The 14,031-nt window shown below is 45.9% G+C and overlaps 1 protein-coding gene across 1 annotated transcript in view; it reads left to right on the top strand.

Annotated features, from left to right (window-relative positions):
* LOC113900678 (acyl-coenzyme A oxidase-like protein) overlaps positions 1-264 on the top strand; it is a 59,893-nt gene extending 59,629 nt beyond the window's left edge. The window contains exon 10 of the mRNA XM_027554368.1: positions 157-264. Within this exon, the coding sequence (XP_027410169.1) occupies positions 157-264 (108 nt within the window). The remainder of the gene's footprint in view (positions 1-156) is intronic.
* Positions 265-14,031: the final 13,767 nt, after the last annotated feature.

The following is a 14,031-nucleotide window of genomic DNA, read 5'->3' as shown; positions in this document are numbered from 1 at the left end:
AACTAAACTATCATATAATCCAGCAGTTGCACTCCTGGGCATTTATCCCAGGGAAATGAAAACTTATTCATGCAAATACTACCTGCACACGAATGTCCATTGTAGCTTTATGTGTAATGGTTCCAAACTGAGGACGGCTCAGGTGTCCTTTAACAGATGACTGGGCTGTGGTACACCCAAAGCCGTGGAATGCTGCTCTGCAGCGAGAAGGAGTGCAGCCAGCTGATCGGTCTCCAGAGAATGATCCTGAACGAAAAGGCCTGAGCCCCACAGGTTGCATACCGTAGGCTTCCATTTTGGTTACATTCTTGAAATGACAAAATTACAAAACTGGAGAACAGATGGCTGGTTACCAGTGTCTGAACTGGGATGTGTGTGGGGAGAAAGTGGCTGCATTTGTAAAAGGGCAGCACAAGCTGACAGAGACATTCTGTTGCTGAACTGTATTGATAGATGTCAATGTACTCACTGGTACTGCGCGAAGATGTCACCATCGGCGGCTACTGGACGAAGGATACACGGGGCTTCCTCTATTATTCCTTTATTATTCCTTCCTTTATTATTCCTCCTTCGTGTGAGTCTACAGTTATCTTATAATTCAGAATTTCCTTTTTAGAAATATAGTGTCTCTTTTTCTAGAGTGGCTCTACTACATTTTTTTAAAAAAATTTATTTTTTGGCCACACCACGAGGCATATGGGATCTTAGTTCCCTGACCAAAGATCGAATCCGTGCCCCCTGCATTGAAAGCGTGGAGCCTTCACCGTGGGAGCCTCGGGGAAGTCCCCTACCGCACTTCTCTTGACGGTTCCTGTCATACTTCACGGAGTGCTTCACATCTGCCTGTATCCCGTATGCCTGGGTGGAGGGCTTTTTGTCTGTTCTGTGAATTTTTTTGGTAAGAATTTGATTAGAGGAGAAAGGAGGTAAAAGCTGGAAGGAAGAAAAGTGGTTTTCTTTCTCTGAAACAGGTTCCTTAAAAGTACTTTTGTGTCTTACATTAAAAAGGAATTTCCTTTCCTGGGAGTTTTACTTTTGGGTCTGGTGAGGATCTGGGAGTCAGAGTGGGTCCACGTGCTGTTTTGGAGTCTCTGAGCTGCAGTGACAGGCTCTGAGTGGCCTTTCATTTTCTTGTATTTAACAGGTCAAAATCCACCCCAGAATGCCCTAAACACTTGTTATTGATGCACACGAGGGCGCCACATGTTCCCCTTCAGTCCTCGTACATTTCCTTCTCTTCTGTCTCTTCCTTCTGCCCTGGCCGACTCTGACTTCATAATCAAGCTTTCACTTAAAAAGTAGTATTTGCCATCCAGAGTTCCAGAATTTTCCGGGTTAGCTGTTCCGTGACGTAAGCTGCACACAGAGTGCACATCCATCGCCAAGCCGATTTCTTTTATGTGCGAGTTACGGTTTCTAGGAAAAGAGAGTGTGGTTTCTTCATATTATCGAATAGCCAACCGTTCATGTTAAGAGAAGCTAAGAAGCCAGTCATCAATTATTTTGTTGGAAACCTAAAACCTTAAAAAAAAAAAAAAGTAGGGTCACTGACAAGGTACAAGTGTCAGAAGAACTCCCTGGAGTGGATTAAGTGGTTCGTGAAGTGGTTTGGTAGCCCTGTTCATCCAGCTCTAGGTCCCAGCCACACAAAGATGAGTAAGCAGTGACATAGGTAGATAGATTATGCCCACTTGTTGCCAGTGACCAGGGTGACAGCTGGCCTCCTGGAGTCCTGCATTGAGGCCATGAGAGTCCATTCCCCTGTCTCCTGGGGAGGGGCTGCAGCTACTCTCGGCTTTCTGCAGAGGGTGGTACTGAGGTTGGCGGTGGGGGCAGGTTCCTCGACCCGTGACTCATGGGGCTCAGTCCCTGGAAGATGCCTGGCAGAAGGGGCCCAGATGCTGTTGCTGGTTGGGGGAGATGGCAGGCAGCAACTCAAGACTCACAGATGTTTTTAATTTGTGCGAACTGGTGGACAAAGCAAGTCCTTGTGAAAACTCATCTCCAAGCTTTCCAAGCAGAGCAGTGTAACTTTCAGTCCAAAAAGATGGTGCCTGGCTCGGGTTCCTGGGGACCGCAGGGAGGCACAGCAGCATCGCCCGTCTTACCTTGTCACTCCTGTGGGGCTTAGCGGCTTAAAAACAACTTGTTTTCTTAGGTTGGTTAAAGCAATCAACGCCTACGTTTTGATGTTGGTTCAATGTGAATTTCCATTGATTTAGCAAGTTGTCTTTTGCATCAGGTTTTGAAAGTTTCAGATCTGAATTACTAGGTTTCTGACAAAGCTGGAAGGAGCCTTACATTATATATACGTGTGTGTGTGTGTGTGTGTATATATATATATATCCCCTTTTTTAAAACTTGAGTGGGACTTTAGCTTTTTTAGTTTTTTTTTTGTTTGTTAATTTAAAAGGACAAGGGAGGGATAACATCATGAAAAATAATGGAAAGTGTGATGTCGTTTTTCTTCCTCCCCCTCTCTTGATGCCTCCCTGTCTTTTGATGGGAATGACCGAGAGAGGCACAGCTCGGGGAGGGGTGGGGCTGCAGCCTGTGGAGCCTTGCCAAGGGCCTCCGTGAAGCCCGCCCTGAACGTGTTTGTGGACAGCACAGAGTGGATCATCTCAGCAGGCTAAGGACACCTCTCCCTGCCGAGCGGGTGATCACCTGTGAGCACCAGGAGTTCTCATCTCCCCAAACATCACCCCAAGGCTGCCAGCTGGTGACTGTAATCCCTGAAGTTGAGTGTAGGACATTAACATGATATTAAGAGGACATAAGACAAAAACACTTTCTTTTCCTATGAGGTGTATCATCATCATCATCATCATCATCATCATCATCACTGTTGTCATAGTTACTAAGAATTCATGTGTGCCCATCCTGTTGCTAAGTTCTTTGCATACATCATCTCGTTTGGTGATTCCTACACTTGAGCCCTCTCCCCCACCAGTTTCTGGCTCAGCGGGTCTGTCTGGGTCAAGGCCTGAGAACTTGCATCTGTCATGAGTTTGCAGGAGATGCTGGCACTGCTGCTCCTCTTCTCTGAGATCTATGTTAATCTGCCTGAAACGACCCCACGAAATAGGTAACATTATTCCCATTTCGGGGGCTTCCCAGGTGGTACTACAGGTAAAGAACCCGCCTGCCAATGCAGGAGACATAAGAGATGCATGTTCGATCCCTGGGTTGGAGAGATCCAGGGCATGGCAACCCCCTCCAGTGTTCTTGCCTGGAGAATCCCATGGACAGAGGAGCCTGGCGGGCTACAGTCCATAGGGTCACAAAGAGTCAGACACAATTTTATGATGAGGAAACAGGCAAGAAAAGGTCGGGTACCAGACCACAAAGCTCACTGTGGCTGACCATGAGCATGCTTTGACCTACAGTAGTTAATTTTTCAGAGGAAGTAGTGAGTGACTAAGACAGCCCATGGCCAAGGACTGGTGGGTTGTGGCATGTGTGGTGGGGTTTCAGAGTCAGGGTTGGAGGAGCAGGAAGTCTGGAGGTGATGCCTACAGGCCAGGCCAGCCATGGACCGCTGGCCATTAGGAGGGGAGAAAAGTGCTGGAAGGAGAGCCAAAGAAAGGGTGAAAGTGTTAGTTGCTCAGTCATGTCTGATTCTTTGTGACCCCATGGACTGCAGCCCACCAGGCTCTTCTGTCCATGGAATTCTGCAGGCAAGAACACTGGAGTGGGTTGCCATTCCCTTCTCCAGGGGATTGTCCCGACCCAGAGAGTGAACCTGGGCCTTCTGCATTGCAGGCAGATTCTTCACCATCTGCACCACCAAGGAAGCCCCCAGCCCAGTGGAATGCTCTTGGTGGGTCTCTTCCTCCCTGCGCCCCATCCATAGTGCCCGCTCACCATGGCTCTGTTTTTGTGGGATTCTGTCCATGCTGTGACCCTTGGTCTTCTCTTCATGCTCTTCTACCATCTTTCCCAGGAAAGGCAGAGGGAATCATTACAAAAAATATAGGAGGGAAATAAACAACAGCCTTTTCTCTTTGAGTTTATTTTGTGACATTATAAATTTTGGACTCTTGAAATTAAAAAATAAACTATAGGAAAATCACCTCTGAAGTGTAGGTAAGGGAGGGAAGAGTCACATGTAGCGGGAAGGCTTTTTCCAAGTTGGTCACAAACTTGTGAATTCAGATTGGAAGCTTGGAAAACCCGAGGAGAGGCTTGGCAGCACAGAAAGCTGGAAAGCAAGGTTGCGGATCAGTGGCCCCCTGGCCAAATTCCACTGACATGTTTTGTTTGGCTCCCATAGTATTTGAAAAATAGTCAAATCAGTCTCAGACGTAGGAGTTTTCATAATAAAACCCTTGGTGTCCAGCTTCGTCTCTGAGGAGCGGGGAGCGCTGTTGTACGGTCTGTGGCTGGCTGGTGGTGGACCTTGTGAAGGGACTTGACTCCTGATCACAGCCTGCCCCTAGTCTAGAAGGTTCTGGTACTTCACCCAGGAAGGAGCAATACTCACCAGCAGGTGACTTGGAGGCTTGCGCTTACTGGACTCATCCTTCTCACCTGCCTCGGCAGCCTGTGTGTGAGAGCACATTGTAAACGTGGAGCCCCGTGCAGCCCTGGCAGCACAGGACTTGGGCCAGTGGGCAGTAAGGAGGAGGTGAAGGTGAAAGTCTTAGTCCTCAGTCGCGCCAACTCTGGGTGACCCCTGGCCTGCAGCCCGCCAGGCTCCTCTGTCCGTGGGATTTTCCAGGCAAGAGTCCTGGAGTGGGCTGCCATTGCCTTCTCCAGGGCATCCTCCCAACCCAGGAATTGAACCAGATCTCCTGCGCTGCAGGCAGATTCTTCACTGACTGAGCTGCTGAGAAGAGGTGCTTGGGGACAGTCTGTGTACCTGTAAGGGAAGCTCCCTGTGGCCTTCTTCTCAGATGGTGCCGGTTACTTCTTTCCTGTAAAATAGTTTCCAAAAATGGATTAAAAAAAATGTGTGTTCTAAAATTATGATTATTTTGTAAAGTCCGCGCAGTGCAAGTGGTGCTTTCTAGGGCATATCTGGCTACAGCTGGGGCACTTCTGGGTGTTTTATGGCAAATTATTCTCAGATTACCCCTTAATGCAGGAAGGCCTGCCAGTTGTCTGAGCTCCCTGGGTCATATAGAAAACCCCTGGACTTGATACAAAACAGCTGCCTGGCTCAGTTGTTCCAAAAAAGGAGTGTTTTGGGGGCTGAAGCAGCAGGAAAAAGGTTTTTGTTGTTGGTGGAGATCTGGTGGGGGGGGGGGGGGAAGTTAAATGACTCTTTCCTGGCCATTGAAAGGTGATTGAATTTTGGTATTAGCAAATTGTGGAAATCTCGAAAGAAGTACTGGAGAAGGAAATGGCAACCCACTCCAGTGTTCTTGCCTGGAGAATTCCATGGACAGAGGAGTCTGGCAGACTACAGTCCATGGGGTAGCAAAGAGTCAGACACGACTGAGGGACTAAACCACCAGGAAAGAAGTACTCTGAATGGGAGTTTGTTAGGTGCTCGCTGGTAATACCCACACTATGTCCTGAGGAGGAGGGTGTTCTCCAGGGCAGGGGGCTGCACAGAACTCCGATGACCTCTGTGTCCCGGAGCCTCAGCCCAGGCAGGGCTGGGTCAGGGGACTGACCCCGGGGCCTCCCTCTCCTCCAACCCCACGGCCCCTGCTGAGATCAGCCACAAAAGGATCAATTGTCTGAGCTTCCCTTTGTCTCAGAGGCTCTAGGGGCCTTTCCAGATGCCAGAGTGTCTGTGTGTGTGTGTGAGGGCATGTGCACAGCTGTAGAAATGTGTGTCTGTGTGTATATATACTGGTGTATGCAAATATTAGGCTTCCCAGGTGGCTCAGTGGTAAAGAACCTGCCTGCCAATGGAGGAGACTCAGGTTCAATCCCTGGGTCAGAAAGGTCCCCTGGAGAAAAGAATGGCTACCACTCCAGTATTCTTGCCTGGAGGATCCCATGGATGGAGGAGCCTGGCGGGCTATAGTCCATAGTGTCACAAAGAGTCAGACACGATTGAGCAATTAACAATTTAATTTAACTTTGACTTTACACAGCTCACTGGCCTTGTTTGCCTGCTCCATATGGGGGTTTCATGGCAAGGCCCACAGAACTTTCTACACTGTTCCAGCACCTTCTCAGGACTGCCTAATCAGATGCAGTGCATTCTATGTGGCATTTAATGCAGGTTTCCAGAAGGACTGTGCAGTGGCCTGTGCTCATCCACCCCCATCAGTAGCTCTGGGACCTTCATACAGATTCCAGTCATCCTATTTCCTAGTGCATCTTTTTAAAAATACTTATTTATTTGGTTATGCTGGGCTTAATTGCAGCCTGTGGGGTCAGGTTCCCTGGCCAGGGATCAAGCTGGGCCCCCTGCACTGGGAGCAGGAGTCTTTGCTGCTGGGCCCCAGAGGAGCCCCTGTGCGCATTTTCAAAGACCTGCGGGATTCTGTGGCTGGTCTGTATGATTCCAAGATTCTCTGTTTCTTTCTTAACAAAAGTGTTCTTTGAAATGGCTGTAGGGACTTCCCTGGTAGTCCAGTGGTTAGGACTCCATGTTTCCAGTGCAGAGGGGGAAGGGTCTGAACCCTGGTTGGGGAACTAAGATCTTGCATGCTGGGTGGCATGGCCAAAAAGAAGAGAATGTATTCACATATAACTGAATCACTCTGCTGTACAGCAGAACTTAACATTGGAAATCAACTGTCCTTCAATAAAATAACATTTAAAAAGTATATTTATAAAAAAAAGACTGTAAACCATATTCGATTCAGAAGCCAGGAAAAGACTAATAAAAACGATAAATCGAAATTCACTGCCATGAAGGATTTATCTCCCAGCCCCTTTTAACCAGCACAGCTGTCATGTAAGAACTTTTTCTGCTTCTTTTTTATTCTTGTCCCTCCCCAGTCCTATTTCCTCTCCCTGCTCTAGATAGGGCTTATCTTTTAACTGTGGAAAAGCTACCAATTAAACAGTACTCCAAAGCTTATCAAAATATTCAGGCAGTCACATTGTCTCATCATTAGCCTAACTGGAAGCCAGAACTTTTTCACCCCAGGAAATGTGAAGCTACCCAGCATGTGAAGTTGGTAACTGGCTCATCCTAACCTTTTGGGGGCTGCAGTTTCTACTTGTATTTTGTTCCCCCAATACGTTCTTCCTTGTTCTTTAAATTCTTAATGGTCCCTCAGGCGTCTTCCTCGTCTGTTTGTTAAAATCTCAAAGAAGGTGCCCTCCTGGCTGAGGTGAGATAGACAATTGAGTCCATTCAGGTGAGGGGTGTGTGAACTCAATATGTTACGTCTTCCCTCTTAGATATGCTTTTGGTAACATGAAGCCTCACTGTCACTGGTTCCCTATTTCCAGGGCAATCAGTGATAATGCCTAGCTGAACGATTCTGGAGCTGAGCCATTCCCAGAGTAGCTAGGGGATTCTGCAGTAACCAGAGCTGGTTAGAAGCACTGGGCTTTCGTAGCCCTAAGATTTCTCCTAACTCTTCCTCTTCTTGGCTCGTGCCCACCCCATCCACCCTCCCACTGCCCCAGGTACCCTCATGTCATCTTGTAGCACCCAAGAGAGCACCCCCAAAAGTCACCGCCCCACCCCTACTTCTGTGAGGGCTGACATCAAGGGGACTGTCAGTGATGTGTTTGGGGATGTAAGGTCTAACTTAGGCAGACTTTTTTTTTTTTGCCAGAAATGATGTTATAGCTGGTGCTTTGGTTTTTAACTGCCACTGGGATTCTTAGTCATGTAGTAATTCAGCCATAAGTGGGTGAATGAGACTTCCATAGGCATGATTAGGGCTGAGCACTGAGTATTTTACATGATGGAATGGGAATGCTCAGATGCTGTCATGTCCGACTCTTTGCAATCCCATGCATGGACTGTAGCCCGCCAGGCTTCTCTGTCTGTGGGATTTTCCAGGCAAGAATACTGGAGTGGGTTGCTATTTCCTTCTCAGGGGATCTTCCTGACCCAGGGATCAAACCTGCATCTTTTGTGGCTCCTGCATTGGCAGGCAGATTCTTTATCACTAGGGCCACCTGGGAAGCCATGATGAAATACAAGGTTACAAAACTTAAAGTTTAAAAAAAAACTTCAAAATTAAATTTTGAAATGTGATGACATTTTCACCCAGGGAGTATTGCCTATAAATAGTGGTATTGCTTATTTATAGAGTTTTCCCCATCCATCCCTGGTGGCTCAGACAGTAAAGAGTCTGCCTACAATACAGAAAATCAGGGTTCGATCCCTGGGTCAGGAAGATCCCCTGGAGAAGGAAATGGCAACCCACTCCAGTATTCTTGCCTGAAAAATCCCATGGAAGAGCCTGGCGGGCTACAGTCCAGGGGGTCGCAAAGAGTCAAACACGACTCAGCAACCAAGCATACACACCACCCCATCTGTCGGTAGGCACATGCGTGGGCATATATCCAGAGAGAAACACATAGAAAAGCTGCTTTGTCCTTATGTTAACCCGGTGACAACATTGTTAAGTGGCCCATTTTGCAGTTGTGAACACTGAGGCTCTGCGAGTTGAAATCCCTTGCTGTGAACTGGTTGAGGCCCACGCCGTACGGTTCGACCCCTGGTGGTGCTTGAGAGGTTTCCCTGGCACCCCCACAAGGCAGGGAGGAAATCACCGTGTCACCTTGAGTCTCCGCTTGTGGTCGTGCCCGGCATCATGCACACTTTCTCTTGATGTCACGTGTACATCACAGGTGCAATTTCCTTGCGGTCTTCAGAGCTGCCTTGCTGACCTTGAACTGACAGGCTTGGTGTGAAGTCTGTGCCGATCCCCTCCCCAGGGAGGCCCTGGCCCAGGTATCACCCCCCGGGGTGGGGGCAGCCAGGGGAACCTTCCAGGACCCAGGCTTGGCCATGCTTTCCTAATGTGAACCTCAGAATCAGCTGTACTCTGCCATCCCGTCCTTTCATGGCTTTGTCTCAGAGCTGAAAGAACCCTGTTTTGCTCTTGGAAACAGACAGTAGAATGGTGGTTGCCAGAGGCTGCAGGGTGGGGGTGAGTGGAAAGTGCTGGTCAAAGGGGACCGACTTACAGTTCTAAGACGAGTAAGTTCTGAGCATCTCATGTACAGTGGGGTGACTGTAGTTAACAATACTCTATTGTACAGTTGAAAGTGGCTAAGAGAGCAGATATTAAGTGTTTTCACCGAAAAAAGAAATAAAAAGTAACTGTGAGGAAATGAATATGTTAATTAAAATGATATGTACAGTAACCATTTTGCAATGTATATATATATATATATATATATATATATATATATATATATTTAAAGTCATCACTTTACATAGATACACTTTTACTTGTCAATTACACCTCGTAGAAAATAAAAGATAAACATTAAAACATTTTTAAAAAAGGAGGGGGTGGGGAAGAGCCCTGTCTAGAAGTCTTTCCTGATAAGAGACACCTTCTGTCTAATCCACAATGGAATATTGTAGCCTCCTTAAGACCCTTTCAAAATACAATGATTCTTTTAATAACTAAATTGAAAGTAAAGATCAATCATTAAAATGTGTTATTAAAAATAACAAAAGTACAAGTGAGATATCAATGGGCTGTCTATAAAATAAAATTGTTTTATTATCAGTTTTGTAGCACAAAACACTGATTAAGAAGCAGTCCACATCATTACTGAGTTTTGTTTTCTGTTTTTTCCTGATTCATATGTCCCTTGAGTGACAGCTCTTAAATGTTTGGGCTTGGGAGTCAGACGTCGTTATCTGGTTTCTCTTGTTCATTGCGTGTGTTTGTTCTTGTCAGAACCGCCCCCTCCTAATGATGTGACGAATGCTCATGCGTATTATCTTAAAATGAGTACATGCTTGTGTTTGTATTTTTGTTTTCAACATTGCCAAGGTGCTATGGAAAGTTAAAGTTAACACAAGATTGGAAAAAATAAAATTATTCAAAAACAGCAGCACCAAAACATGTTATTATGAAACATTAGGAGGAGGGTGTTTTAAGAAATGTTTTAAAAATTGGCTATGTCAAGTTAGTTTTCTTGTGAATTCAGCGTATGCTTGGTATTATTTAATATGTATTCCTCTCTTTTTTTAATTGCAGCTTGGGCTGACGATAGCCATTCGCTATAGCCACAGGTAGGTAAAGTTACATCTTCTTTTAGAGTATCCTTCTTGATTCATAGCTTTTGGTTGGCTTGAGTCTGCATGTTTCTAAGCTGAATTTTGTTGGCTGCTCTACCCACAATGTCAGTAGCACAGCAGTGTGATGAAATTGATCTAGTTGCTGATTGGTGAGAGTTGATCACTATTTGGAGGAGTAAGATTTTTATGTAAAAGTGGTGGTAGATAGGTCATTTCTTTCAAAACCAAAAATGTAACACGCTAGGGCTGGGATACAGAGGTCACTTCTGGTAGTGAACTCTAAACTGAGGGTGAGAACTGGAGACAGGGGTATCCTGTGTGAGAGATGAAGCCAGAAAGCCAGGTGAGGGCTTGTTAATGAAGTCCTTGCCCCCTCAATGCAGAGCTCTCCGACTCCTGCCTTGGGTCCATCTGATAATGAATCGAAGTCCCTCTTTTTGTTTTGTTTTGTGATTTCTGCCTTTGTCTCAGCTTGCATCACGTTTATCAAAAACGTTTGTTTCTTATACTTGTATTAACCTTTCCCCTTTGCACGCATCAAAATGTATTAAGATGCTGAATTAATTAAGACACAGCCCAACGGAGAGGCAATAAGCACATCCCTATTGCTACTCACATGACAGGCCAGTCAATTGAGACCAGTTGTTGGGCATGGAACAGTGACTTTATTCAGAAAGTCAGCAGACTGCCAAGATGGTGGACTGGTGTCCCAAAGAATCATTTACCCTGGTTAGAATTCAGTCTTTAAGAGGAGCCCAGGGCTGGAGGGTGGTGGTGGCTGGTTTTTACAAGCCCCTTGGTGCTGGAATCCTTTGTTCTTGCAGCTGTCCATGTAGGTCAGGGCATAATGTTCCTATAAACCTCCAACAAGACAAATGGTTATTCTCCGTTCTGCAACTTTTTATCTCTACAGGAATGGAAAAGTGTTATACCTTTAAAGGTCAGAGCCTTAAAAGCTGGGCTACCCTGTATATTTAAAGCTATAAGCAACATTCTCTTAATGATTAACTTGTAGCAAAAGCAGCGGGATACAAAAGTTAAAGAAACAGATCCAATATGGAGTCAGATTTGCTCTTCCCTGTCACATCTTCATGGGGTTGGAGGTCAAGGCTGCACAACCTGCATCTTGTCCCGTTGCCTCTGTCCTGTCTCTGGGGCCAGTGGGCGCAGAAGGGACCAGCCTTCCCTCCCAGATGCAGGCACGTCACCATGTTGCCTGGTGATGTCTCTTCTGCTCCTCCAGCCACCTGGCTCTGTTACCCACCTCTGTCCTCTGGAGGTGCAGGGTGATGAAGGGAGTGGGTTTCTGGTTGAATCCTTTCTTTAAAAATCCCACTATCTTATTTAGAGTACTTGAAACTTCTATCCTTTTGTTGATCACTTTTTTAATGTGTGTAAATTATATCTAAGATAGATTTTGCCATTTTATTTATATATTTATTTACTTACTGAAGTGTGGTTAATTTACAATGTTTCAAGTGTACAGCAAATTGCCTCAGTTATATATACATATGTTTATATATTTCTTTTTCAGATTCTTTTCCACTGTAGGTTATTATACTGAGTATACCCCCTTGTGCTATATAGGAGGACCTTGTTGGCTATCGATTTAATGTACAGTAGTTTGTATCTGCCAATGCCACATTCTTAATTTATCCCTCCCCTGCTTTGGTAACCATAAGTTTGTTTTCTATGTTTGAGTCTATTTCTGTTTTGCAAATAAATTCACTTTTTTGTATGGGAGTACAAATATCTCTTTGAAACTTTGCTTTCTATTCTTTTGCATGGTGGGTCCTTTGGTAATTTTATTTTTAGACTGTTTAAGAGCTGCTATACTGTTTTCCTGTTTATTACTTTTTTAATTTTAATTTTTTTTACATTTTTAAAAATCTTTTTAATTGAAGTGTAGTTGCGGTACAATATTATGTAAGTTACAGGTGTACAAAATAGTGATTCATAATTTTTAAAGGTTATACTCCACATATAGTTATTATAAAATATTGGCTATATTCCTTGTGTTGTATAATATATCCTTGTAGTTTATCTTATTTTCAATTTAATTTTTATTTTATTTTATAGTTTGACAATGTCATGTTGGTTTCCAGACTACAGCAAAGTGATCCAGCTATATGTACACATATATTCATGGGGTTGTAGCTTGTGTCTGTACAGTTCTTGGTCACTTCAAGAGCTCATAGTTGCTATTGAGAAATGATTTCCATTTCTCTTGTTGCATTTGCCCAGAACCCAGATGACAGAATTGAGGTTTTCCTTGGTCTTTCTTGTGTGGATAGGGATATTTTGGGAAACAAGATTTGGGACTTTAGGTTCTAATCACCCAGTCTCTTTCCAGAATTCTAACAGGAGAGCCATATGGGGGCTTCCCACGTGGCTCAGTGGTAAAGAAGCCACCTGCCACTGCAGGAGACATGGGTTCGATCCCTGGGTCAAGAAGATCTCCCTGGAGTGGGAAATGGCAACTGACTCCAGTGTTCTTGCCTGAAAAATTCCATGGACAGAGGAGCCTGGCAGGCTACAGTCCTTGGGGTCCCAAAGAGCTGGACACGCCTGAGAGGCTGGTCACACACAAACACAACAGGAGAGCCAGGGCCAAGCGAGGTGGAAGAGAAACCCTGGCAGACAGCCTCCGTGGATGGAGGTGAGATAGAGGGCAGAGAGGAGGCATGGTTCCAAGAGGCTACTTTTGGGAGGACATTCCTCAGTGTGAAGAGGAACAGGCTAGGGGACTGTAAAGGATTTGAGTGTGGGAGGGAAAGGGCCTGCTAAGATCCGATAACCCTGTGAGCAGGCAGAACCTCTTAGGCTGCTGCAGACGCATGGGGGCAGAGCTGCCTGGAGCCAGAGGGGCTCTTGTGTGGCAAGAAAGGGGCTTGAGGCTCAAAGGATGCTGGTTTTGTTTCCATGCATCTGCACTGGTGCCTCGGCTCTCAAATATCTCTTATTAATACCACGCACGGTGTTCAGAGTTAGGACCCCTCAACCCTACCCCCAGCTCTACACTAATACACGCACAGCCCAACCATCCCCACTTCTGCCCCAGGCATCGTTCAAACTCCTGCTACACCTGTTACTCTAGACCTGTGTGTGTGGTAGAGGAGTGCGAGCGTGTGTGTGTGTGTGTGTGTGTGTGTGTGTGTGTGTGTGTGAGATGTGGTGTAGGATAGAAGACTGAGGAGCTGGGACGGTGGAAAGTGACACCCTTATATTCCTACTGTATAGATGTCCTGAGCAAGGAAGAGCATCAGCCGTGACCCCCCGTGCCTTTGACGGCAAATCCTGCACTCATTTCATTTATTGGGCATTTTCGTTTATTTGTGTAAAGTCATGTCATTTTCACAGAGTGGAAAATTGTCTTGCTGTTCATTCCCCACTGTTCGGCTTGAGGTTTTTCGGGTGGAATCCACACAGTGGTGACAGCTGGGTAACCCCCAGAAGTGCCCTTTGCAGATAACAGCTCAGGGGCCCCGCCACCCACACGGTGGGGGAAATTGTTCCCCCACCGTGTGGGTGTTTTGTTTTTTCTTTTTTGACAAGATTGTAAGAGAGTTTAGGTGTTCTTCCTGCCTGTCACAGGGCAGCAACCTGAGGATGCCTGCTCCCTCCTGACAGGAACCCCTGGGCCAAGGGGAACTGGGCTCAAGAGGGATCCACTCAGCTTTGGCTCTCGTTCTCTGATGCGATGGAGAGGTCACGTGTACCAACAGCAGGACAGTTTGGCACGTGGCACTCATGACCATGTTTCTAAGAAAGGCTCATGAAGGCATGGTATGAGAGCAGCAAAGCGACCCCCGACAGAATTGGTTTCTTTTAATATTTTGTCGTTTTTAAATAAACAAGGAAGGGTGGCTGGATCTAGAGATGATCATACGAAG

This window comes from Bos indicus x Bos taurus, chromosome 11, assembly GCF_003369695.1.
Source record: "Bos indicus x Bos taurus breed Angus x Brahman F1 hybrid chromosome 11, Bos_hybrid_MaternalHap_v2.0, whole genome shotgun sequence".
NCBI lineage: Eukaryota > Metazoa > Chordata > Mammalia > Artiodactyla > Bovidae > Bos > Bos indicus x Bos taurus.
This window is presented reverse-complemented; position numbering and strand designations above follow the sequence as displayed.